This window comes from Aspergillus saccharolyticus (genome assembly GCF_003184585.1).
Source record: "Aspergillus saccharolyticus JOP 1030-1 unplaced genomic scaffold BP01scaffold_10, whole genome shotgun sequence".
Lineage (NCBI taxonomy): Eukaryota > Fungi > Ascomycota > Eurotiomycetes > Eurotiales > Aspergillaceae > Aspergillus > Aspergillus saccharolyticus.
The window spans coordinates 478,167-502,234 of NW_020290620.1; the positions used below are offsets into that span (position 1 = coordinate 478,167).

The following is a 24,068-nucleotide window of genomic DNA, read 5'->3' on the forward strand; positions in this document are numbered from 1 at the left end:
AAAAATGGGGAGTCGCTCAAATTTCATTCAACCATTCTATCAACTTTCTCTTCCTACGGAGTACATTCATGGTAATCAAGGACCCCCCATCAGACTTGAGGTCTTGACCCCATCCATTATACCCATCATTTCCACATTACCTCCATCCATACTACTCCCCATACTACCTACACATACTACCCTACCTACACCCTCACCCGCCGACAATACATGAAAATGAACGTGAAGAGAAACAACGCTACTCCACCCCCTTAAACTCAACATGCTTCAACCCCCCCAACCCCCGCACCGGCGCCAGCAAATGTCCCCGGACCTTCCCAATCGCCTCCTGGAACGCCTCCGTCTCCTTCCCCTTCAAGTGCACCTCAACACTCTCCCACCCTGCCGCAATCACCACCACAAACGCCTCCCCCGTCTCGCTCTGCTCGTGCGTTGTCGTCCCCGGCCTCTCCACCTGGCCCATCGCGAACGACACCGCCCGCTGGCCCGCCGGCAACTGCTCGGTGACTGCCTTCCGTAACCCGATCAGACTGGCGTGCACCTCGTTGACCTCCCCCGGCGCGAGGGAGGTCGGAAACGCGGGTGTCCAGAGCTCCGTTACGGGATTTTGGGTTAGTGTTGCTGTTGTTGTTGTTGGCGTCTTCTCCGCTTTGTCGTCGTCGGTGGTGGTGGTGGTGGTGGTGGAGGTGAGGGTTGCGAAGACTATGGTGATTTCCTGGGCGTCTTCGTGAAGGAAGGGGGAGAGGGTCGTGTGGGGGTTTGCGCCGGTGTGGGCGTCTTTCCAGTCTGGTTTTGCAGTTGAGTTAGTAGGTTAGGTTAGGTTAGGTCCCTATCATGGATGAGGGGGGGGGGAATGAGTGAAGACAGAAGGGAAGGGAAACTGTAACTACTAAGGTAGGTAGTAGTTGTTCGGGAGCGGGGGGCGGGGGGGGAAAGCTGCCTGTCTTGCTGTTTCCTGTTTGCTGGTAGGTAAGGGAAAAGGGCAAGGAAGTTGCTCCTCCAGGAAATGAAAACTCACCAATCGCCCAAACAATTAGATTCTCATCCTCGATGGCGCGACCCCAGGCTGACCCCTTATACCCGCTTTGGTGTTTGGTGTTTGCGAAGACTTGGAGGAGGGCGGCGCCCTCGTCGCTGTGGGCGGGGTCTTCGGGTTTGACGGTGTCTTTGACGTGGAAGTAGATGAGTTCGGTGACGCTTTGTTCTGCCATTTTCTACGGGGGATGTGTTGGATTCTTAGAAGAGAAGATTCAGTTAAGGTCACGGTGCAATATAAGTAAGTGTAAACAATCGGGGATGGCCGGTAGCAAAGTAAAGGGGAGACAAATCAGAGGAATTAATACTGGCATAGTTTAAAGTAAGTACCTGTTGATGTCACTGGATCGGGATGATGTCAGTCCCGGCGTCTGAGCACTTCAACTCCCCCCTGACTCCATCCAGTGTTATCAGACCATTCTAGATGTACGGCGAACATTAATCGAATGGGACGCAATACTCATTCAATCTATGACGACTAAGCACTGAACCCTATATTTACAGAAGGAGCGCTACTCAACATTCAAGATTGCCTGTTGTAGAACAAAAGTACAACAATACCGCGCCAGAAAAGACCCGCTGCTGTTTTCTCGACATGACTTTCGTAGCAGTAGCCGTCAGGAAACATGTGTCAGTCCCAAAACACAATCAACAATATCAACTAGTTTTACAAATCATTCAGCGTTCGGACCCGATTCTTCTTCGCCTCGATCGCGCTCCTCAGGCTCTCAACAATGCGCTGTTTGCGTTGCACCTTGGCCTTGTATTGTGCTGTTTCCTCTGAGCTGACCAGATCCTGGACGCCCTCCACATTCCGGAGCCGGCTGGCCCTGGCCGATCCGTTGATGCTGGAGCGGAAGGCGAGCGCTCGGTTAGCCGAGTCGGGAGTGTGATATGGCCCGTCAATGGAGCCACGCGACCCCGGCGTGGCGGGGAGCCTTCCGGCGTTCTTCTTCGGTGTCGTAAATGGAGAACCTTCGCGGCTGGCCGCAGGTGCGGTCGTATCAACGCCCAGTCTCTTCAACTGAGCCTCCAGGACGTCAATGTCGCTGCGCTTGCTTTCAGCCATCTCCATCATCTTATGAATTGTAGTGGTGACGGCCTCGACGGTAGGACGTCTCGTCGTTTGGCGAGAGCCACCCAGAGGGGGCACATCGGCGATCTTGGCACGAAGGAGAGTCACGGCAGACTCCAAATCGGCCAGCTTTGCCTGGACCTCAGTGGATGCCGACCGCAGGTCTTGCTGCAAGTTCGCGTGTTCGGCCGAAAGAGGTGCGAAATGTATGGCGGTCGTGTCCGTGTGGGCATCCAGGGTCTTGCGGATGCTGGCACACTGACCACGAAGAGTGATGATATCCTTGCTCAAAAGCTCGCGGCATTTCTCCAGCTTCTCTTCCACGCCCTGAACGCGCTGCTGTTCCAAAGAAGCAGCAAGCATTGCGACTGCATCGTCGAACTTCTCGATTTCGCACAGAACCAGCTCCTTATCGAGTATGTCGGTAGCATTGTCTTGCTGCAGCGTATCGACCCAGTGCGGGTCTTTCGACTGCTTCTGGTAGAGAAGGAAGGAGGACAAGGAACGGACGTTGATGCCTAGGGTATCCACCATCGAGTTGATGTCGCGGTAGAGTCGTTCAATTTGGCCAGGAATACCGGGTTTACTAGTTTCACCAGCATAATCATGATGGGGCAAGAAAGGATCAAGGGTAGGAACAGGTTCCAGAGGCAGCGCAAGGTCCGCACGAAGTCTTTCGTCCTCATCGTCATCGGAAAGAACCTGTGCCTCTTCTTCTAACTGTCTTGCACGAAGTTCCTGTTGCGATAATTCCTTCCGAGCGGGTTTGGGCTTGAGCTGGCTCTCGCGTCTCTGATGTTCGGTCAGGGACGCTTTCCTTGCAGTGAGAGCGCTACCCGGACTCTGAGGGGCGCTGACGCCCTTCTTCCCATCCGCATTGAAGAGGCGATTTGGTGCAGCTCCTCGTACCGGACTAGGCGATCGCGGAAGCTCTCGGTTTTGAAGTGCAGGGAACTTCGGATTGCTCATAGCGCCAAACAAAGACCGCGAAGGCTGTGGTTGGGGAGCTGATGGGGGCTTGGAAGCCGGCGAGAAGAGACCACCTGTGACCTGTGCGCCTGGCTTGAAAGAGCCTTTAGGAAGCGCCTTTGGGCTAGGCTCATTCGACTCGGATGGACTGATGTCATTTGTAATGTCCTCCCCGCTATCAGCAAAATCGGATTCTTCTTCCTCGTCGCTCGCACCTTCCTCGGACCCGTCGTCTTCGCCTTCATAGTCTTCTCCATCAGACTCGTCCGGCACTGGAGCGACATCTTCCGATTCTTGACGTGGTTTGGGAATGCTGAAATCCGGAGGCAATGGAGCCTCTTCAGGTCCCACTCCTTCATTTTCATCGTCGGCCTTCTTTCCGATTTTAGTGAAGTCTGGCGGCAGAGGTGCCTCTGCTGCAGCTTCCTTAGTAGTGAGTTTGCTTGTGGTGAAGTCGGGTGGTAGAGGAGCATCGTCGACTGAACTTTTGGACACATTCGATGAGGCAGATGTGTCGCCGGGTCCATATGAGGCCTTGCTGATCGGATCCGGGGGTAGCGGGGCGCCCTGCGGTGTAGCGCTAGGAGTGCGGGCGTCGTCCTCTGACTGTTCCTTCGAAGGGGTAGTACTGTCTGCGGATGTAGAGAATGCCAACGGCGACTTGGCAGGAGTTGTGCTTCCGAATAATGAGAAGCCGGGCTTGCTAGCCTGTTGACCAAAGGGGTTCGAGATTGGCTGAGAAGTAAAGGGTGATCTAGGTGTGGAGGTTGTGGTCGTTGAGGGTGAACCAAACATGGATTTAGAGGCAGACGAAGCTGGTGCCGATGGTGCACCAAACAACCCTTTAGGTGCTGCTGATGTCGTAGGCTGCGAGGGTGCACCGAACAACCCTTTAGGAGCAGATGTCGTAGGCTCCGAAGGTGCCCCAAACAACCCTTTAGGCGCAGACGTTGCTGTCGAAGTTTGGCCAAAGAGCGACGAAGTTGTTCCCTTCTCCCCGGGTTTCTGTTGCGGAGTAGCGCTCTCATCCTCCATGTCATCCATCTCCTCATTGGGTGGGCTGGTCTTGGTGCTCGAAGACATCATGTCATCCATGGACTCACTAAAGGAGAACATTCCAGAAGGCTTGTCAGGCTTCGGCAGATCATTGGCAGCACTGCCATCAGACTTGAAGGTAGATCCAACCACGAAAGGACTGGAACCGAGCCCGAATGAACCCGTCGACCCGCTCGTCTTCGGAGCGCCAAAGGCGCTTGCCATGCTAGACTGTCCACCGAAGGGCGAAGCATTGGATGCTTTGGTAAGGGGACTTTCGCTAGATGCCGCTTGCGCAAACAGCGATGTGCTTGACTGGTTTGTTGACGCAAAAGCGCCGAATCCGCCGCCAGTTTTGGGTGCAAAGGCTCCGAAGCCGCCTCCGGAACCAGTGCCTGACTGTGCAAAGGAGAGAGAGCTAAGCCCTTTTCCAGGCGTGGATGGCTGACCAAAGCCCGAAGACCCTCCTCCCAGCGCTGCGAAGCCAGATTGGCCAAACGCGGGACCTTGCTGTGACGGGGACCCAAACGATGACGCACCAAAAGCGGGCTTTTGAGGGGCGGCTTGAGCAGATGGGCTTCCAAAAGATGGAGCAGCAGGGCTACCAAATGCGGATGATCCGAAACCCGACGCACCACCAAAGCCCGATTGACCAAAAGATGAAGGCTGAGCTTGGGGTGCTTGGGGCGTTTGTTGCGCTTGCGCCTGCATCTGATCCGCCATACCCTGGTAGAGGACCTTCTGTCGAATGGCGTCTGAATACAGGAACCACCAAGAGCAGAGAATACCCTCGTGGTTGAGCAACAAGAAATTCGGCAGCGGGGTAGAGCTCTCTTCAATGTCCGCACCCGGGATGGGAGTAATGACATTCTCCTTGCTAGATAGATCTAGCCCTAGACCAATAACTGAAGTTTCGTCGCCGGAGTCGCTCAAGGGAACACTGGCTCTTTTGGAATCATCTGAGACCTCAGTCGTAACAAAGACTCCAGCGGTGTTGACTGTGTCACTCTTCACCAAAGGTTGGTCTGCCCTGGTGATCAGGCCAATATCGGCGCATGCCGTTGAAGACAGAATGAGAACATCCTTCAAGTGCGGCTTGTAGTCGCGTAAGCGTGCAATGAACTGAAAGGCTGGAGTGCGCTTGTACCCCCAGGGACTGCACAATTCAGGCAATCTTTGAATCAAGAAAGGCGCCTGTTTTCGTCGAGTGATGATATAGTATGACGAAGGGGGGTTCCCGCCCATGTCATCTTCTAGCGTATTTGGAGTGTAAATCGTGAGGAAAATATCGTTCTCCAGCCAGGCAATAGAGGAAACTGCAAGACGACTGATTAGCTAATTGAGGGTCGACCGCATCACAGGAAGAAAAGCATACCGTGACAGTCACCCTCGAGATCTGAGGGGCGCGGAATCAAATCCTTCTGCGTACCATCCGGAGTCATTTGAAAGCCCGTGCCATCTGCGAGACCAGCTACAAGCTGTTTACCCTTGTTACTCCAGCAAACCGAACTGACTCCGCTCTTCAGCACCTGTCCATTTGGACCAGAGACCAAATTACCCGCTTTCAGATCCGCTACCAACAGATCGCCGCCCGTTGTCACAAGCGCAACAAGCGACGAGAGTTCCTGCGCGGGATTGGCCGCGATGGTACGGAAGGTCGTACCGTTGGTGGGGATTGACAGCGCGGGCTGCGCATTTCCCGACGTCAGGCTCGCGGTTTCGAATACTGACAGCTGTGCGCCATTCTCCGTAGCCAGCAGAAGAGCGGTATCATTCGATGCAAAGGTGATATGTGTGGGTCGTGCAGGAAGGGAAATCGTCGCTTGCGGCTGGAACGGCTTCGTTTTGACCTTGCCCTCGGTAGGCGCGGAGATAGCGGCTCTGATTGACTCGGTAGAGGCAACAGACAGGGAGTCGGGTCCGGCCGCAACAAGTATGCCTTTGGTGGGCGCAACGGCTAATAGCGAAGCTGTCGGAGCTGGAAGAGCGTCTTGGGGCCATGGAGTAGATAAGATCCGGATGTTGGAGTCACCGTCGACGCCCTTGAAGCCGACTTCCTACACCGTGATTGCCGAATTAGCGACTGACTCTAAGATATCGGGAGCAATTGCAGTGAGACGTACCTCCGCCGGACCCTCTGGCAATTCAGGTCCCAGCTCGAAGTTACCATTACCCCCGGCGGGGTTCGATGATCCAAAGTTGAAGGCCATCCTATATCTGTCGTATTCGCTCGAAAGGGAAACGCGGGTGATCGCCTAATGGAAGTCTCTTGGGTGCATGAGGAGAACGTGGACTCTGAGGGAAAGCTGGAAAGGAGCGGCGCTGGAGTGAAGGACTCCGTTTGTAAGAGCTTCCAGGTGCGCGCGAAAATGGTAGTTACCTCCCTTCACTGGAAGACGAGGTATAAGAAAGGCAACACAATCCGGTAAGTCAAACCTCTGAATCCCAGACACGCGATGAAGTCAAGGTAGAAGCAACACGGGCGAGGTTAAGAAAAGCACCGCGTGAGCGACAGAAAGAAGACAGTTTGAAGGTACTGGAACGAATCTCCCTCTTCAATCTCTCGGAGACAAAAACAGCGGCGGCATTGCAAGCGTTTCCAACAGAGCGCGCCACACCGCCTTTCTGCCTGAGGCGAACAAGATCAGGCGGCCGGAGCTTCGTCACTTGCCAGCTCCCTCCGTTCCCATCAATCAGTTACTGCCAAACTGAAGCTTAAGCACCTCACCTCTACTCTCCTACATCCCCTTATCTTGTTTCGATTTTGTCCCGACCATCTCTTCCCAAAAGCTTCGGTCTTCGTGCCTTCAACCCAAATTCCCGACACATTTAACTCGACGCCGTCACCATGGCCGGCTTCGATTTCTCCAACTACAACCGTAACGCGGCTCTGCACGCCAAGGGAGTGCCTCTCCCCAAGGCCACCAGCACAGGTACTACGATTGTGGGATGTATATATGACAATGGAGTAGTGGTCCGTCCCCCCTTGGAGACTTTTCGTGATGGTGCGAGTTGAGCTCGAAGGCTAAAGTGTCGGTGGTCATGATCTCCAGATTGCGGCCGATACCAGAGCTACCAGCGGACCCATAGTAGCGGACAAGGTAAAACGGCAACCCCCCAACCTCAACCCGAAGCTCAGCCACCTTTTATCCTTTATTCTGAGAACGAACGAGAAGCTGGACGAGAGCTAACGATTGGGACCTCGGCTCGTCTCTTCCACACCCAATAGAACTGCGAGAAACTACATTACATCGCCCCGAAGATCTGGTGTGCGGGCGCCGGCACGGCCGCGGATACGGAATTCACGACCGCACTGATCAGCTCGAACGTGGAGCTGCACTCGTTGTCGACGGGCCGGCCGCCGCGGGTGATCACCTGCATGACGATGTTGAAGCAGCACCTGTTCCGGTACCAGGGCCACATTGGAGCGTACCTGGTGGTGGCGGGCGTGGACCCGACGGGCGTGGGACTCTTCACGGTGCACGCGCACGGGTCGACGGACAAGCTGCCGTACGTGACCATGGGTTCGGGTTCGTTGGCGGCCATGTCGGTCTTCGAGTCGATGTGGAAGCCGCAGCTGAACCGCGACGAGGCGGTCGCCCTGTGCGCCGAGGCTATCAAGGCCGGTATCTTCAACGATCTTGGCTCCGGTAGCAACGTCGACGTCTGCGTCATCCAGAAGGACAAGCCCACCGAGCTGCTGCGCAACTACATCAAGCCCAACGAGCGCGGCCAGAAGGAGCGCAACTACCGCTTCCCCCGCGGCACCACCGCCTACCTGAACCAGAAGATCATCAGCAAGGAGGACATGCGCAAGTATGTCTCCGTGGAGGAGGCTTCTGGCGACCCCAACTTGATGGAGGTGGATATCTAAAGCCTTGGAATGCAGGCATATATGGTCAAGCTGGTGTGGAGTCAAAGCGCTATGTAATTCCCATATCTTTGCGGCAAAGAAATCATGTCTGCGCTTCTTCAACCCGAATCACGCACGAATAAATCGTATTATGGATCAAACGGAACTTAGGCTGTCTGCGAGCCATTGAATACTGTCTAGTTTATGCTATGTGAGGAGGAAGAAAGCCTGCAAAGACCGTAGCCAAACAGAGTATCTACGTAGTGTACAACCCAGGGTATAATACGTCAAATATCCACAACACCAAAGGAAGTTCCTGAAAAGAACGGTGCTAATGGTAGTCTTGCGTGCTAAAGCACCTCGAAAAACTGAAAGTGATTCCAAGGGAGGCCAGCAGCACACGAGCTGCGTACTCACGTCCTCCACGTAAAATCAGGGTCTGCCAATGCTCTCACAATCTCCGGGGACTCAACCTCTTTCACCTTGCTCATGATGAATTTGTGCTGCGTGGGACAGTACATGCCCCGACCTTCTCGTCGAGCTCGAACCACACCAGCGTGATACATGGAGCGAACAATGACCGGTTGCACCGGGGCCTGATGATCCATCAAGTACACGTAAAGCCAGTAGATCAATCGATAGGACTGACGCGGGGTCAGGTACTGTGAGCAAGACAAAACGACTGCCAGAGTGTTGATCAAATTGAGCGCGGCATGAGGATCGGGGTGAGTTCGGCTGTCCCGTGGCTGGTAGAGCACAAGCGCAAGTTGAGAGGGGTCGGGCACGGGCTCCCAGGACTTGGACAGAGCAATCTTGAGCGGCACATGCCAGTCAAGGATCCGAAGCAGCAGTCGGACTTCAGATCGTTTCCCCGTCCGGCAAAGATTGAGAGCGCGTTCCAGGAAATCCGGTGATTCGATGTCGATTTCCCGTACGAACTTCGCAAACGCGGGCCCAAATTGGAGGAGCACATTGTGATCCGTCTCATAGTCTCGGAACAGATCCTTGAAGGAAGCTTCTGACGCTTCCATCATTTTCAATGCCTCTCGGGTAGTTTTATTGGGGGCGTTCTTGTTCTGGAATGCGAGGGCCATGATCGTGAATCCATTTGAAGGCAATCCCAAGGCACGGGAATCTTCTCGCAGACTGGTGATAAGGTCTTTCTTTCCGTAGTCATTTCGAGAGATCTGGTAAAGGCTAAGAAGTCGCGCTCCCCATTTGTCAATGGCCGGCATCGAAGATCTCAGAGTAAGTGATCCCGTCTGGTAGGCCTTTCGCTTCCAGACTGGGCCCGCTGCAGAGCTCAGGTTCAGAGCCCGGAAGACCCAGAGGCGTAAAACGAAACGATGAGCGACTGACATGCCGGAGTGGCTTGTTGTTGCTGGAATCTCCGATCGAATGTCGACCCAAACACCGGATCTAGGGATGTTTTTAACCGAGGTGACAGAGGACAAACAATCGTGCCACAGCTGGAGCAAATGCTGCTTCCGGGACAATACCAGAAACTCGGTGACCGAAATGATACTTGCAGCCGCTGTATCCATGCGAAGAGCTTGCAGAAGATCGGTTGCGAAGAAGGAATCAGCTTCAACCCTATGCTCCACGGGGAGCCCAAGCCAACGCATGATGAATCGTGGGGTCCAAGAGCAACACACAAGATGCAGATGCCGAGCACCAGACAGTACCCTTCTAACCAGCCGGTATTCATCCCGTATATTTCGCTGCCACAGGATTCTAAGCCATGTATTGACAGTGCCCTCATCCAGACTAAGGTATTTTCCGTTGGTTGCTGTGGTATCAAGGGCGCTGCAGATTCTTTCATAAGCATCCAACACACCGTTTCCGCTGTTGCAGTGTCTCTTAGAATCCATCTTATAATGCGTCTCCGCAAGCTCTCCAACCTTCTTCAACTCGCCTGCCTCAGGAGCGACCACATCGGGCAACATTTGCAGAGTTTCAATCACTTCTGAAAGCTCAGACGGGATTATTCGGCCAAGACGGACAGCATTGAGAATGCTTCCAAACAACTTGGCACGCTCTTCTGAGCCTGTGGCCGTATCAATGACATACTTTGCTACAATCGGGAAGTTCCTAGCTCCCGGTGTGTTGAGCATTGGATCGTCCAGAAAGAGAAGCAGATCGCTGATGCTTGACTCGCTCAGCCTAACTCGCGAGCAAAAATGATCGAAGATGAGACGACTGTAACCAGGCTCTTGGCGAAGGTCAAGTTCAATCTCACGCACCAGCTGGGTGACCGCCTCAACAGACGCGCAATTATCCAGGCGCTGCCTCAAAATGTGTTCAGATGGAAGAATCTGGGTCTCATCTGCAGGATCCGGTGAATTGCTCAAATTAACATACCCGCTCGATTCAACCAGACCGACGTCGCGCGGCTGCGAAGGATCTGAACAGCTGGCTAGATCGACAAACAATCCTTCCGTGTGGACAATTTCTGTATCAAACCTCAAGTGACGAGACTTGCGTGAGCGAGTTGGCTCATTTGTCTCAGCATCGGGCGACAGGGAAGAGATTTCTGACGGGCTAGCCATGTCAACAAATCCAGCTGGGCCATCCCCATCACTGCTGTGTGGTCTGGAAGAGGGCTCGGACAAATCAGCCGAGTCAACTAATACGCCAGTATCAATATCGCCAACATCGTGCCTGGAAGGCTCGGGCTCGGGTTCAGGCTCGGGTTCAGGCTCGGGCTCCGCTAAACCGGTCATATCGATATATCCAATTGAGTCGTCTGTTTCACCGGCGCACGTGCGGTGAGGAAGAGAGGAAGGAGAGGGTGCAGAGGAATCGGCCAAATCGACAAACCGACCCGGATCGACCGTCCCGCTTTCGGTCCAGGGAGAGTCTGGAGCGCTTGGTGGGTTATGATTAAAGGATACACCTGAAAGGGGTCCGTCAGTAAAATCTCTCGTTATGAGAGCCGCGCTTCTGCTCACCAGGGTAAATGGGGCCAGTTCGCGTATCGTAGGGAGAAAGCAGGGTTGGAACTGCTTGCGCGTGGTCGTTGTTCCACATCAAATGTTGTCGTCCATCACGCCCGAACAGAGTGGGATCCGTCACCATTGGACTCTTTACTGCAGCTAGACCGCAGTTCTTCCGCTTTGCCAGCCGTCGCCGGGCCTCCAACGGGCCAGGGACGCGGCTGGCATGGCGTCTTTGGGACTGGACGAATCGCTGAAAGGTCGAGGCCAACAGATCATCGCTGATCCACACGTGGTCAATTAGACCCGATGGTGAGGGGGCTGGCTGCACAGCATGCCTGAAGGCATGTCTGCCGAGAGACATGAGGCAATCAACATGTGCAGAAGGGAGGAATTGAACTTGACACCACCCTGCGGATAATGACAATTTTAGCTTGAGGGCGCGGAATTATGATAGAGAAGAAGAGGTACGGGCAGACCGGGGCCCGGGCCCGCAGATTGCGGTGCCGCCTGAGTAATCACGGTGTCCGCAACTTTGATTCGTTAGTGTTTGCCCGGCATGGTTGGCTGCCTCAGGCTCTGGGCATTTGTGTTAGTCGAAATTCTCCAGATCAACAGTGTCTTTTGTATACTGCCTTGGTAGATGGTCGAAGTTTAAATGTCAGGTCATGTCTCATAGTCCAGACATTACTCATTCAACTCATCTACTTCGGTTCTATCAATTATCAAACACACAGTATCAATCATTGTTGCATGCTGTGAACAGATCAAACAGTTCGTCGCCTCTACATTGAGCCATGAGTATCTGTTTGGATTACAACTGCTTCAAGAAGACCAAAGAGGTACGATTATCAACGTGGGGTTACCAGTGGACCCATCAAGTGTCGATCTCAACGAAAAGCCAAGACTATGCTGGTTTCCGGCCTATATCCCGATGATGGGTGCACTGTTCAAACATAAGAGAATAACATGCATATGTCTATATATGTTCGAGAGTGGATCGACTAAGACACGCCTCCCAATGCACCTAACAATCTGCCGCAGATGGTATCTTATGCCAAGCGTGAAGTACCCAGCGCCAGCCAACACAAGAGTAAAAGAAGGAAGAAAAGACTGGACGTCAAATATGCCAAAACATGACTAGAGGATCGGTGGAAGCAAGACCAGAGCCACTCATCCAGTGAGTGGCTTCCTGCCCGTCACGGCATAGAATTCGAAGTAAGCGTGCACGTTGCGATTTTGGATGCTCTTTCGGACATCGACCAAGAAGACTTCAATCTCAGGTTTCGACCACCCAAGCAGTGCTAGTGGCTTGTAAGACCATCCCGCACACGCTTCCAGTAGATTTGTCTCACTCCAGGCCCCGATCTTCTTCAGATGGGGATCCGAGGACCAGGGATTCACGGGCACCATCGACCGGTGTTCCTGCACGTCTTCGAACCCGATTTCTCTCATCCAGCGTGCGAGGCGATGGGCCACTCGGAACTGCCGGGGAGGATCCGAGACCTGGCCAGAGCGATGCTGCAGATCCAAGAGATCTTGGAGGGCGTAGTCGCTGAACTTGTCGGGGTCTTCGGGAGGCATCGTACCGTCGTCGCACTTGAGTCTGGAGTCGAATTCGTGGCATTCGACATAGCCACCCGGCTTGAGGTGCTTGTGTATTTTCTTCAGCAGATCCTTGTACGACGGTAGAGACCCCATCAGATGCCCCGTGTGAATGAGGTCGAAGTGGTTCGGGTCCCACAACCAGTCCTCCTCCGTGGCATCGTCGACAAGGAAATGAACGTTCTCAGGGACTTCGAGCGGCTGAACGGGTGAAAGATCGGTTCCTATGATTTCGGCCTCTGGGAATTCGGACGCTGCGAGTGCAAAATAGAGGAAAAAGCAGGTACGGTGAGCGGCTGAATGAAAGGTAAAGATGGCATTTTTCCCCACAGGGGGGGGCGGGGGGGGTTCTTACCGATCTCGATAGGCCATATGCCAGAACCAGTACCGATGTCGAGGATCCGTTTCGCACATTGGACGGGAGCGAAGTGCAGGCGCCCGTGGTTAACTATCTTGAGCATATGGTGTTGCAGATCCATCCGATCCAGTTCCTGCTCGTCGTTCGGATACAAGTATGCTTGGGGGATATCGTCAGACGGATTTCTCAATCAATGAAGAGCGAACCTCTGCCAACGCACAGCCTTCATGATACCTATGGTATCGTCTTCCATGCTCCATCGGATAGTCCGTCACGCTTGCCGTCAAGGACTGCGTTTCACTGCCGTAGTAGTCAATACCGGTATAAAATCAAAATCGCTGAGACGGAATCTGACAGGACCTGGCTGCCATCAAGTGTTAAAGAGTGAGATGAGACTTACTCCTCACGAGTCGATCCCTGGGCCATCTTCTGTCAGTAAATGCTGGCTAGGATCGATCTGGGGGCGGGCGAAGTGCAGGTGGCGACTTGACGAAACAACAGGTGCATTAAGGCAAATAACAAGAAGAAGAACAACAACGACGACGACAACGGAACGAGACAGGGTTTATTTTCCGTATGAAGCTAAAGAACAGATAGGCTTACAGCCTGTCTCGCACCAGCCATTGTACTGGCGGGCTCAGGTAACAAGACTGATGGGGGCCAGGTCTGGAGTGGGGTGGAGTTGGTAGTAAGTAGTAGAAGTAGATGTAGTAGCCTCGCACCCAAGTCTTGGTCTCGGTAAATCTCCCAGATATGACAATCACGTCTCCTACTTCCACATTTGAACCAAAAAGTATCCTACAAGATGATCAATGGGCAGAAGATATGGTGGAGGAAGGTGAGGAGAGGTTTACGAATTGTCGGTCATTGTACCGATATGGGAGGACTTGAGGAGATTTGAAAATTAGGGATCTAGGGGAGACTTGGACCAAAATTAGAGAATTGCTGGCCAGTATTTAAGTTACACTAAAGTTCTAATAGACTACCTTCTGCCACAGCCTTCTTTTCCCCTAATGATAGTCGCTAGCTCAGCGTAGGAGGGAGGCGGGAATGGATGGGCAAGGGAAGCAGGAGACATCGGCTGTCTTTTCCTTGAACCGTCCCGGCAGGTTGGATTAAGTTTGACTTTAGCAAGAATGGGAGGAGGGGAAGGATTCATCTTCCAATGTTTAACTTAATTTGACATGAGAAAGGATGCTAGTAATAATGAGGAGTAAATATAATAATGGTATCTATTAAGAAGAACCGGTAAAGTGTGATAAAATGAAGTGAAAATACGTGGTATCCTAGACCTGCCAACTTCCAACCAGAGTTCATCTCTAGCGGAACGGCTCGCTTTACTTACTTACCTCCTTCCCTGACTGACATACATGTACACATTATATTGTACTAGTTTTATCAGTCCCGAGATCTCCCCGGAAGACGGACGTTAAGAGTAACATAACATAACAGTACGGTTACCGCTGCGGCCCTGCGGACCAAGTGGGCAATTCAGGCGGCGGGACAAACAAAGCCCAGCATCCCAGGTGCAAGTAAAGCCCCGTCAAGAAATCGCCAGTCGTTAGTCACGACCTTCCTTGATTTGTGCTATTATGTTATCTTCTTTTATTCTATTTTTTGCTCGAATGCTCATGAACATTGGGACTACTCCGTAAAGTTATTGCCGTGTGCGCTAACCATGCTCCTCCTACCATGAAAGATGAAAGGTACGACAAGCATATCTACTTCTAATTTAGTGTTTATCCGATTGTTCTACGGAGTATTCCCTCCGCACTTCGCAAATACTCAGGAAGACTGTCCACTGATCGGGAATCCCCCTTTACATTGTGGGATAGGGTGGGATGAACCAGAAAAACAAACCCGGATAAAAAAGATAATAGATCTAAGCCAAAGTAGAAGGAAAGGGAAGCTGACCAGTGCAGAAAGAAAAACGAATAAGAATAAGACAAGAAAAGAAAAGAAAAAAAAAAGCGAATGACTCCGCTGACTCTGAAGCAGGAAGGACAGTGTGAAAGAGAATGGAACCCATGAAAGACACTGAGTCTTGGAGCAGAGAGAGAGAGAGAGAGAGAGAGAGAGAGAGAGAAAGAACACCTCCGTCCGGAGAAATAATAAGACACCGAGATTGCAAACCTCATGAGGGGTCTTGAATCGGTCCTAAGCTCATTGCAGGGGTTCCTGGATCATTGAAGCAGATATAGACATCGTCCTATCCTTGGTTCAGGCCCGACGTCGCCTACAATATTACCAGGATCATGCCATGGTAGAGTTCACGCGGAGCGATTGCTAAGAAGAGTGGGAATTTCCTGCTACTAGTAGTAGCGAAGAGGGGTAAAAGAGGATTGTGCTGAAGAGAAGCCAAGGAGAGAGTTCATACCTGTCAAGAACCTCTCCCCTGCTATCTTTTCGATTGAATTTCTTCTCATTATTCTGGGGGGCTTGCCGAATTGTGAATACTATTCTTACACTACGCATCGGTACTCAAGCACTAGGTATACCCGGTAGAAGAACATCAGGCTAAAAAAGCACGGGCGTCCCAGGCTGTCGGGTGCGTCCTGCAATGGGGTAGATACATGGGTGGTATTATTACCTACTCAATGTGCTACATAAACCGTACCGGAGGAAGAGCTCGATACATGAAAGAGTTATTCGCTAATCAGGGGGGGGAGGATGGGGAACATTGAGAGGGGTTTCTCAACCTTCGTCACGGCCACGATTTATTCCAGCGTCATGAGAATTGATAACTTACAATTCACTGCGGTGGAACAGAAAATGACATCCAACGTATTTGACTGAGCAATTGCCTCCAGTGTACCTTGTCTTGTAATGGCTTAAGGATCCGCTTTCATTGAGGGATGCAGGGAACAGGTACTTAGCTGTCGACAATCGAGGGTTCAAGGAGATAGGTTCTGTGGATGATCTTCAAGAAAAAAAAAAATAAATCACCCGGGATCCAATGACTGTTGGTGCCACACGGCTGGAAAGTCATATCCTAGGATCAATAACTAACTGGGCTGAATATTTGGAATGGTGCTGCTGCTGCTGTTGCTGTATCTAATCCGTTAGCCTGTTGCGCATGATGCAATCTGCATGATTCTCGTAAGGCACCTTTTTTTTTTTTTTTTTTTTTTTTTTTTTCCGTAATCTTTCCACGACGCGAGCAAAGTTTAATAGACGAGACACGTTTGACTATAGGCTTAGACCCGTCAAGGCAGCAAAAGAGGGTGGGCAAGAGGTGGAATGAAGCGACTAGTCTAGTCTCGCAGCCTGCGCTTCCGTGTCCGACAATCCTCTTCAACCTGCTCCTGCCTGACCCCACGAAGATGTCGAGTTCGGTGTTGAATTCTAAGTAGAGTATGACCCTCCGTCTCTTACCGACTTACAGTACGGTGGCCGAAATGGATTGGGAGCACGGAATTACCGCCGCAACCAGTCTGTCGGATCCTGACTGTCGGATCTTGGCTGACCCACACAGTGTAGTGCAATCGCAAGCACTGCATCCTACGAGTGGCTTCGACAGTTCCATGTTGATGCCTCCACTCACTACTTCAAATTCAAAGGTCAAACTCCACTTGCGGTTATGCCGGGAAGCTCCCGCATCTGGAAGCGAAAGCTAATCGTTGTTCGCCCTTACCCTGAACCTGTTCCAAGGGATCTGCTCGCTGAGAAATCCGTGAAGCTTGCTAGAATACCAATTAAGCAATTAAGGTGCAGACTCTGACGGATTGCAAAACACAGCCTCTCTAAAATCGAGGCTCGAAAGTGGTCTCAAGTGGTACAAGTTGGTCGGCATATGCCAATGATGTTGGTACACGTACGGAGTACCCCGTAGTTAGTTGTACAGTAAATGAGTACTATAACTACTTATTGACGGGGCTTGTCTCGGCCGGCTTCCATGTTTTATTTAGTGCTGATTTCCATTGAATCGTACGACATTCGCAGGCAATCAGAGTTAATTTTCTGGCAGCTCTTGCGAGATTCTCCGACATTCACAGCGGGCACGGTGCGTTTCCACCGCATAGTACAGGATGCATCTGCGGGGCGACGATCCAGTTTTTCGGGCAGCCGAAGAAGACGGTAACTTAAGGGGGAGGGAGGAACAGACGGGAGCACAATAAGGCACACACGGAGGTAACAATGCACCCAATAGGATTCTAGCATGGAACGCAACATGAGGGTAGTAGGCTTCAGGTCGCTCGGCGAAGTACTGTAGTTATACTGTGTATATCTACCTAGTACTCACTTCTTGTGACAGGTTGTTGACAGCGGTCGACAGCGGTTACTATCGACCATAACTGGATGATGCAATGTCCTGGCAGAGCAAAATCAATAAGTCACTCACTGCCTCCCGCGTTACTGCCAAGAGAGAGCTTGTAGCATAATTTGAGTCACTGTAAAATGGTGGTGGTGGATCATCGAGGTAAATCTATTTCTGTTTTCGGATCCGAAGAGACGAACCATCAAGTAAGTACTCCGTAAGTCCAGTACAAACTGCGGGCCTCTAATGCCTCGCAGCGTTACCACAGTATCGCTGTGGCCGGTCAAGCATTTTTCAATACAAAGATCTAGTCTAGACCATAATTTTGCCGATCTGCAAATCAGATTTCATGCTTTGCGGCCTTTTTTTGCATCTCAACGTCAGAGGTCTCGATTGAAGTGAGCACTACTTTCCGCTGACTATGATGGCTTCTCAATGTCCTCTTGAGGTTGAGCAAAGAACACTGAATGAGAGCACCAGTTTCTTCCCATTTCCTGACCGATCGGTATGCAGAGATTTGGCACTGACTGTAAGCATTCAACTGTAGTGATTCTGTGATGCCCTGTCGGAGAAATGGAAAAAATCACCATGGTGATTACTCCGTATTGTCGCAACTGATCCTGATTCGGAGATTGGCCCCATCTCCGACCAGACATGGACTCTGGGGCTTCTGCACTATTAACAACAAAAGGACCGAGGAACACACGTTGTGTCATTACCTTACTCATTGTAAACGCTCTATTTCAGAGCCAGCTCTACACATGACGGTGGGTACCTCTCCGTCTTGGGTCGGAGGGAAGGAGAGGGTCAAATCTAGAACACCATAATCCACCTGACACTTACGCTGTCTTGCTCATCGCAATCCTCTATGATCCCCGTGCATTGACTCGTATAGGTCTGGTGGGGAAACTCTGCGAAAGTGACAACTGTCAACACCAGTCCTGTGAAGGCAATCTAGTCGGCGGACCCCATCGCAAGGACCTTAGGCGAAGTTAATCTGAAAATATGGATAACAGAGAGTCAGAGACCGTCAGCCACCCTGGCGCGGAAGTCTCCCCATGATGTCAAAGCTAATCCTTATGAGGTGTCTCGAATCAGTTGTGTGCGGAGGTTAATATCTCGGTAACAAGGCACGGGCTAAGTTGTGTTGAAGCCATGTCGCCAATAGAAAGGTACTAGTATGATGTAACTAAGTGTTCTTGATAGGGTAAAGGCCGACAGGCCCAGGCGGAAGAAGTGAGGGGAGCAGAACGAACTCAACTCAGGGAATGAGTTGCGTCGTTTCTGGCAAGAGTCGCCTGGGTGAGAGAGACCTTCGGGATTTGAAAGCTCTTTCGGATTTCCCCAAAAAGGACCCTCTAGTGCATTGTAGAAATCGCTCCTACCGGTCTCACTAAGGCTTGAAATAGTATGGCCAGTGCCCGAAGCTACTGCACCATGATGAGCATAGGCTGCATACTAGCCATCAGAGAAGGACAAGTCACGGCGCAACGGCTCCAAGATCCCCGCTTGTAACCCTCTTTTTTTACCAATAAACGGCCAATACTCTGAAGTACGTTGCTGATAGCGCGTGGGTCCCAGACTGGATAAGAGCTCGGCTCGTTGTTCCTGCCCGATACTAAGGTAGTAGACAGTCCAATGCCTCGTCACTGGTTCATGCGGAAGGGGATTAATGGGGCCCGGTTCCAGATGGAAACGGGACACTAGGGAAAAATTTAGATGATCTTCCACCAGCACCCCATAACGACTACTCGCAGTCACTGTTCCAGCCTATTATTGGCGTTGCCGTGGACGAGAGAGCCGCTCGAAAAGATTCTCTTTCCCTCCCAGGCGTAGATTGACTCTGTTCATAGCTTCATCTCGCCTCATCTCCGACACTTCGCCGACTCTAGTTTCCAGCTGGCATCTATACTGAGTAATTATGTGAGCTCTGCGACGCGTTTGTCAGCATTCCTCAGCACGTTTGACAAGCTTCTGTATACCGACGGTCTTCGAATTGTCAGCTTGACTCTAGCAGGGGTACGGAGTAGGTAGTAACCTGTCTCGAACTGCCGAAGACACTTGCTCAAAGGCGTGCTGCTGGAGGAGGAACCTACAAGGCTGGAAGCAGCTCTACGCTTACCTTTGAATGCATTAGGAGCAGCTTAGAAGTACCTCACGGGGACCCCGCTGAAGACTTGACAAATACTATGGACTGCTGTCGGCGAGGTTTACGCACTCCTTTCCTGATCGGGGAAGATTGTCGAGCCTTCAAGGGAACAATGCAATGGCAAAGACACTATGCCAAGAGGCAAGTCTTCCGCTCTTCAGGTTGTCTCCAGCCATACTGCACTAAAGAGTCTTTGCACGAATCAGAAGAAACGCCATGTTTTTGTACTACAGTAACCTGTTTAATTGTAGTACCCTTCTTCCGCATGAAATGGCTTTGTCTCCCCATGAATCCTGACTGACCCTTCGGGGTTGTCTAGGACAGACAAAGGAGTGTGTATTGAGGAGTATCTGCGCGTATTGCAGGTGATGCCTGAAAGTTCACTTCGACCTACAGCAGGCTTACTAGGGTTGCCTAAATCTCCCGACACAGGATGCCTGGCAACCCGTGCCAGGTATTCGGTGCCTATCACAAAAAAATCCATGCTTTAGGCAAGAGCCATCCCAGGTTGCCGGATCGCCCAGACTTCAAGACCTTGGGATTTCAGTCCTATTGCTTATCTCCCGGTAGCCGACAGTTTATAGTATACCTTAGTATCCCATGCCTATATGACGAGGGTGCGCAATACAGTTCGTATGTCGCTGAATCACACTCCGTGCTGTGTATGAATTCAACCTCGCCACACACACTCTTATCATCTCCTTTTTAAAACTCTCGCCTTGCGGACCTACAGCAGAAATTCATACTCAAGTTGGAAGGTTAGCTCATATGATATTATCCGACTGAGGATCCCATGATGATGGTTCACAAGGCTTGCTCGCCAACTGATTGAGTACCCTCACCCACTCACAAATCGAGACATAATCTACCTCCTTGTTTGTCACTGTGCATGCGAGCCTGCTTTACCTGAAACGACAAACATGGGTCAATGCTTTTGTCTGCCTGAAATTGAACCGCACGAGAATGGCCGCGAAGGTGCTGGATCCCTCTACCCTGGAAGGACGACATTTCACCGGATTTACTCTTCTGCCATGTTGGCGATCTGACCTGCAATGAAGATCTTGGTCTGTAGACTCTCAGGCTCTCCTGTAAGTGTCTCAAAGCAGTAAACGATTGCATCGCTTTCTTCACCGGGTTGCCACCCCTCCACGTTCCGACGACAGGGGGGCGATTGGGTGAGTGAAGATTGTAGCTACAGCTATTGAAACACTCATGCCACATGGATTAACTTCATTAACTGTCCATCATTTACGATATCAAGTACTGTTCTGTAGCATGCCTTGGTTACATGTTTGAGGGTGACCTAGACGCTTCTCGGCCGCTCTTCGTTTGCATCACTGGTCTTCATCCATCCCAAGTTGTGGGATGGTATAATGTGCACCTCCGGTTCTACTATCTCTGTGTGTGCTCTTGACGAGAAGCAGGCTTTCTTTACGCCATTATCTTACTTTAATCCATTGTCCCAGAATTTGGCGACCTTATCACTATATCATATTCGCGATATACTATTTCTTCAACCCGGTACTACCAAGCACTGTAAGTTCGTTCGGGAATTTGCATTGACTAACATTGCTCAGTCAATCAGTCAATTAACTTCTCCTTGCTGAACGAAACCTTCTCTGGCTTTTTTCCTGCAAATTTTCGGAAACATGGCTAATCGAGATTCTTCTAGTTTTGCGACAACTCCTCCGAGCGTTCGATGACGATCTCGCCGAAATCGATTACAACCACCCACAAGCTACAACAACAACCACAACCACAACCACAACTCCCAATCCATCGCATTTCCCAGTTTCAATTAACGAAGGAAAATGGACAACAACTTCATTACCAAAACCACTGATTACATCCTAGGCTACAACAATCCCATACCGTCTCATTTCCTCCTGGCAACCGATCAACCGCAACAACCAACCCAGCCCATCAACGAAACGAAAACCAAGTTCAATCTCCCATGTCGAACCCCCATCCCCGCATCGCAACCTCGCACGTTACGAATCATATCAAGTAGACGACATCATTCTCTGCACCGAGGAAATACTCTCCTCCATCGGCTGCATCTTGTCGGTCCTGGGTCGTGTCGAAAACACACACAAACACACATCAGCAATCAGCCCTTCTCTTCTACCCCTAGCTCACAGGTAAAGCACACATAACGTTATCGAAATAAAACATATAACATACCTCGTCGCAATCCGAATATCCGTCTGGATTCGGCCCACTCCTTCGTTGTGGATCATGGTGTGCGCGCAGCCGATGGTCTGTGATACTTGGTCCCATGTTCCTTCTACCGAGTCCCATGATTAGCTTGGCTGCTTTTGGGCCCCTCGAGGTGGGTAGACAACAGGCGGGTAGACAACAAAGGTGAGATGGGTATAACAGGGTTGACTGGCGCAACTCACCAACAGTGGTGCCAGTGGCGTGCATCTGGGACTTGAGGCCGGTGTTCTGGATCAGACGCTGAATCTCGGCAACTTGCTTGGAGAAAGAGACGTCTTTGGAGCCGATCTTTTTTTTGGCAGGTGAGTTTATCAGTGGTGTGGTTTAGATGTGTTTTTTGTCTATCTGTGAAGCGCAGCTGCTGGTGGGAAAACTGCAAGGGCGCTGTACTGCGATTTACATACCGGAATAAGCGAGAAGTCTGCGGTGCAGTACTCAGGGGTGGCCATTGGGGGTTCCTGGAAAACCATTTTGGATCTGATTTTGGCTTGTCTGAGATATAATTGGGTTGTCGTTTCTTCGGATTCACGGACTACTAAGGTCAAGGGTAAGGTGGTGAACTTCTATTAGAGTTGGAGGGGTCTCGCGCCCTGTTATACATATGCTGACACGACAGTTGGGGAATCACATGCTATGAATTCACTATGAGGAGACACCCCCTCTCCATCCCCTTTCTCGTAAACCATTTCCTAGTAGTACGTCTCATCGATGGTCCTGCCCCGCCGCTGCAGGGGTTCGCTACCAGGGACATAGATATCTCGGAACAGCACATCCAACCTTGGCTCGGGGACTGGCATATGATTGGCCTCCTCCGCCTCGCGGTCAACTTTGCTGCGCACATCCTTCTCGATCGCCTTGACTTCCTCTTTCGACAGCACGCCCCATTCCGCCAGCTGCTCCTGGAGAACGGAGAGGGGGTCGTGGCGGCGCTCGGCCTGTATCTCTTCTCGGGATCGGTATGTCGTACCTGGATCAGACACGGAGTGGCCGGCAAACCTGTACGTCTGGTATTCGTACAGCAACGGTCCGTTACCCGCTTGCACGAATTCTTTGCCGTAGCGCATCGCCGCGAGAACGGCCAGGACGTCCATCCCGTTGATGCGCAGACCGGGGAGATACTGACCCCGCTTATAGTACTCGGTCATGGCAGATGACCTCTCCACGGAGGTGCCCATGCCATACTTATTGTCTTGGAAAAGTGACAGCTATCAGCACCATGTCGATGCACGAGAGAAAAGGATCGCCGCGGGATAGGAAGGGCAAGAAGGAAGGTAAGACAACTTACTCTCGCAGCAGAAGATGATAGGCAGATTCCACAGCTTCGCCATGTTAAAGGCCTCATGAACTTGGCCCTGGTTTGCTGCGCCATCGCCGAAGATGTCCACGGTCACAGTGTCTCGATTGCCGTGATACTGCTGGGCAAAAGCGATCCCCGCGCCAACCGGAACATGTGCTCCCACAATGCCATTCCCGCCAAAGAAGTTCTCCCGGAACATATGGATGGAGCCACCGCGGCCGTGGGAGATGCCCTCTTGGCGGCCTAGCAGCTCCCCCAGAATCGACTTCACGGTGGCGCCACGCATCAGGGTGGTTCCGTGGGAGCGGTAGGCGGTGATGAGCTTGTCCTCTCTCGAGATTCCATGTTCGATCCCTACGGTGACTGCTTCCTGGCCTATGGATAGATGGCAGAAGCCACGGATCTTGCCCTCCTTGTAGAATCTGTCAGCTGCGAGCTCCATGCGTCTGCGGGGTTGAAGTTAGTGTGGGTTGTTCTAGACTGAGGTGCTTTTCTCTGTTGTTGCTTCAAGAAATAAGGAGCCAAACTGACCTGATTGTGAACATGTCATGGTATAGTTGCTTGAGTTGTCGCTTCGTTGTCTCGAGAGTGTATGGTGGTGGCTCCAGGTTATAGGTTTCATAGCTATCTTCGGCAATGGAAACTTTGAACGGTTGGTCATCGCCCTAGGCATGTCACTATGTGCAGAGAAAGTCCACTGCGGGTATCAACGCACAGTCGGTATGTCGTCGGCTGCGATGTTGGCGACATGTGCCATACATCGGCGGCCAGAGTAGCATAACCGCGTCCACGGAAGCGCGGTCTTGACCTTCAAGGAATACGAAAGCATTGTCATTCAAGCAGAAAGGTTAAATGTTCTAGATCAGTCTGTCGAATACAGTTGATGGCGAGTAGCCCCAGTAATGATCCTAAACTCTGTCGACTAATGTGGTCAATCTATCCTCCTTTAAATCGTTCGTGGTCGCTTGGGGACGGATCATTATGCTTTGGAGGGAACGTATCAGTGACGCAATGCATAATTGAAGCTACGGTACCTCCTACTGTGCACACACTGCAGTCCTACCAGAGGAATAGGTGAATGCTCCGTGCATTGGAATGTTTCTGACCCTTGGATATGTGTTAAAGGAGTTTCATAGAGGGGTCCTGGTGTTGCTTAAAGTAACTTACTAACACTATAGTATATATTTTCTCCTCATGAATCGTGAGAGTTTACTTAGTATTCACGAGAACTCCTGTGGACATATAATTCCTTCTCCATTCCTCATGGCTTATACTACT

General features: G+C 51.5%; 6 protein-coding genes across 6 annotated transcripts; 1 reads left to right on the plus strand and 5 right to left on the minus strand.

Moving 5' to 3' along the window:
- Positions 1-6: 6 nt before the first annotated feature.
- BP01DRAFT_422520 (uncharacterized protein) lies at positions 7-1,317 on the minus strand. The gene is made up of 2 exons (XM_025579575.1): positions 1,019-1,317; positions 7-786 (listed from the first exon to the last, which is right to left on the minus strand). Exons 1-2 carry the CDS (start codon positions 1,209-1,211, stop codon positions 239-241), a joined length of 741 nt encoding a protein of 246 aa, XP_025432534.1. The 5' UTR covers positions 1,212-1,317; the 3' UTR covers positions 7-238.
- Positions 1,318-1,475: 158 nt separating this feature from the next.
- BP01DRAFT_422521 (FG-nucleoporin NUP159) lies at positions 1,476-6,657 on the minus strand. The gene is made up of 3 exons (XM_025579576.1): positions 6,238-6,657; positions 5,490-6,171; positions 1,476-5,430 (listed from the first exon to the last, which is right to left on the minus strand). Exons 1-3 carry the CDS (start codon positions 6,322-6,324, stop codon positions 1,703-1,705), a joined length of 4,497 nt encoding a protein of 1,498 aa, XP_025432535.1. The 5' UTR covers positions 6,325-6,657; the 3' UTR covers positions 1,476-1,702.
- A 159-nt stretch (positions 6,658-6,816) lies between these two features.
- pup1 (proteasome core particle subunit beta 2) lies at positions 6,817-8,163 on the plus strand. The gene is made up of 3 exons (XM_025574726.1): positions 6,817-7,088; positions 7,168-7,215; positions 7,344-8,163. The coding sequence occupies exons 1-3, from the start codon at positions 6,963-6,965 to the stop codon at positions 7,986-7,988; spliced, it is 819 nt and encodes a 272-aa protein (XP_025432536.1). The 5' UTR covers positions 6,817-6,962; the 3' UTR covers positions 7,989-8,163.
- A 217-nt stretch (positions 8,164-8,380) lies between these two features.
- BP01DRAFT_415026 (class I SAM-dependent methyltransferase) lies at positions 8,381-13,292 on the minus strand (the record flags this gene model as incomplete). Its single annotated transcript, XM_025579102.1, has 7 exons — positions 8,381-10,293; positions 10,549-10,677; positions 11,018-11,156; positions 12,107-12,762; positions 12,864-13,025; positions 13,087-13,166; positions 13,267-13,292. The coding sequence occupies 7 exons, from the start codon at positions 13,290-13,292 to the stop codon at positions 8,381-8,383; spliced, it is 3,105 nt and encodes a 1,034-aa protein (XP_025432537.1).
- A 7,984-nt stretch (positions 13,293-21,276) lies between these two features.
- Positions 21,277-21,942, minus strand: BP01DRAFT_293655 (thiamine-binding protein; the record flags this gene model as incomplete). The annotated part of the gene is made up of 4 exons (XM_025571743.1): positions 21,277-21,343; positions 21,458-21,560; positions 21,676-21,781; positions 21,898-21,942. The coding sequence occupies 4 exons, from the start codon at positions 21,940-21,942 to the stop codon at positions 21,277-21,279; spliced, it is 321 nt and encodes a 106-aa protein (XP_025432538.1).
- A 240-nt stretch (positions 21,943-22,182) lies between these two features.
- On the minus strand, positions 22,183-23,625 carry BP01DRAFT_381608 (putative pyruvate dehydrogenase E1 component alpha subunit; the record flags this gene model as incomplete). The annotated part of the gene is made up of 4 exons (XM_025577319.1): positions 22,183-22,682; positions 22,779-23,236; positions 23,322-23,455; positions 23,506-23,625. 4 exons carry the CDS (start codon positions 23,623-23,625, stop codon positions 22,183-22,185), a joined length of 1,212 nt encoding a protein of 403 aa, XP_025432539.1.
- Between the last annotated feature and the right edge of the window lie 443 nt (positions 23,626-24,068).

Coding starts and splice junctions, on each gene's coding strand:
- pup1 (XM_025574726.1), top strand. CDS start 6,963: ATGGCCGGCTTCGATTTCTCCAACTACAACCGTAACGCGGCTCTGCAC. Junction 7,089..7,167: donor TATATGACAATGGAGTAGTG/GTCCGTCCCCCC, acceptor CATGATCTCCAG/ATTGCGGCCGATACCAGAGC. Junction 7,216..7,343: donor GACCCATAGTAGCGGACAAG/GTAAAACGGCAA, acceptor CACACCCAATAG/AACTGCGAGAAACTACATTA.
- BP01DRAFT_422520 (XM_025579575.1), bottom strand. CDS start 1,211: ATGGCAGAACAAAGCGTCACCGAACTCATCTACTTCCACGTCAAAGAC. Junction 787..1,018: donor TCTAATTGTTTGGGCGATTG/GTGAGTTTTCAT, acceptor CTGCAAAACCAG/ACTGGAAAGACGCCCACACC.
- BP01DRAFT_422521 (XM_025579576.1), bottom strand. CDS start 6,324: ATGGCCTTCAACTTTGGATCATCGAACCCCGCCGGGGGTAATGGTAAC. Junction 6,172..6,237: donor TGCCAGAGGGTCCGGCGGAG/GTACGTCTCACT, acceptor ATCACGGTGTAG/GAAGTCGGCTTCAAGGGCGT. Junction 5,431..5,489: donor TCTCGAGGGTGACTGTCACG/GTATGCTTTTCT, acceptor GTCGTCTTGCAG/TTTCCTCTATTGCCTGGCTG.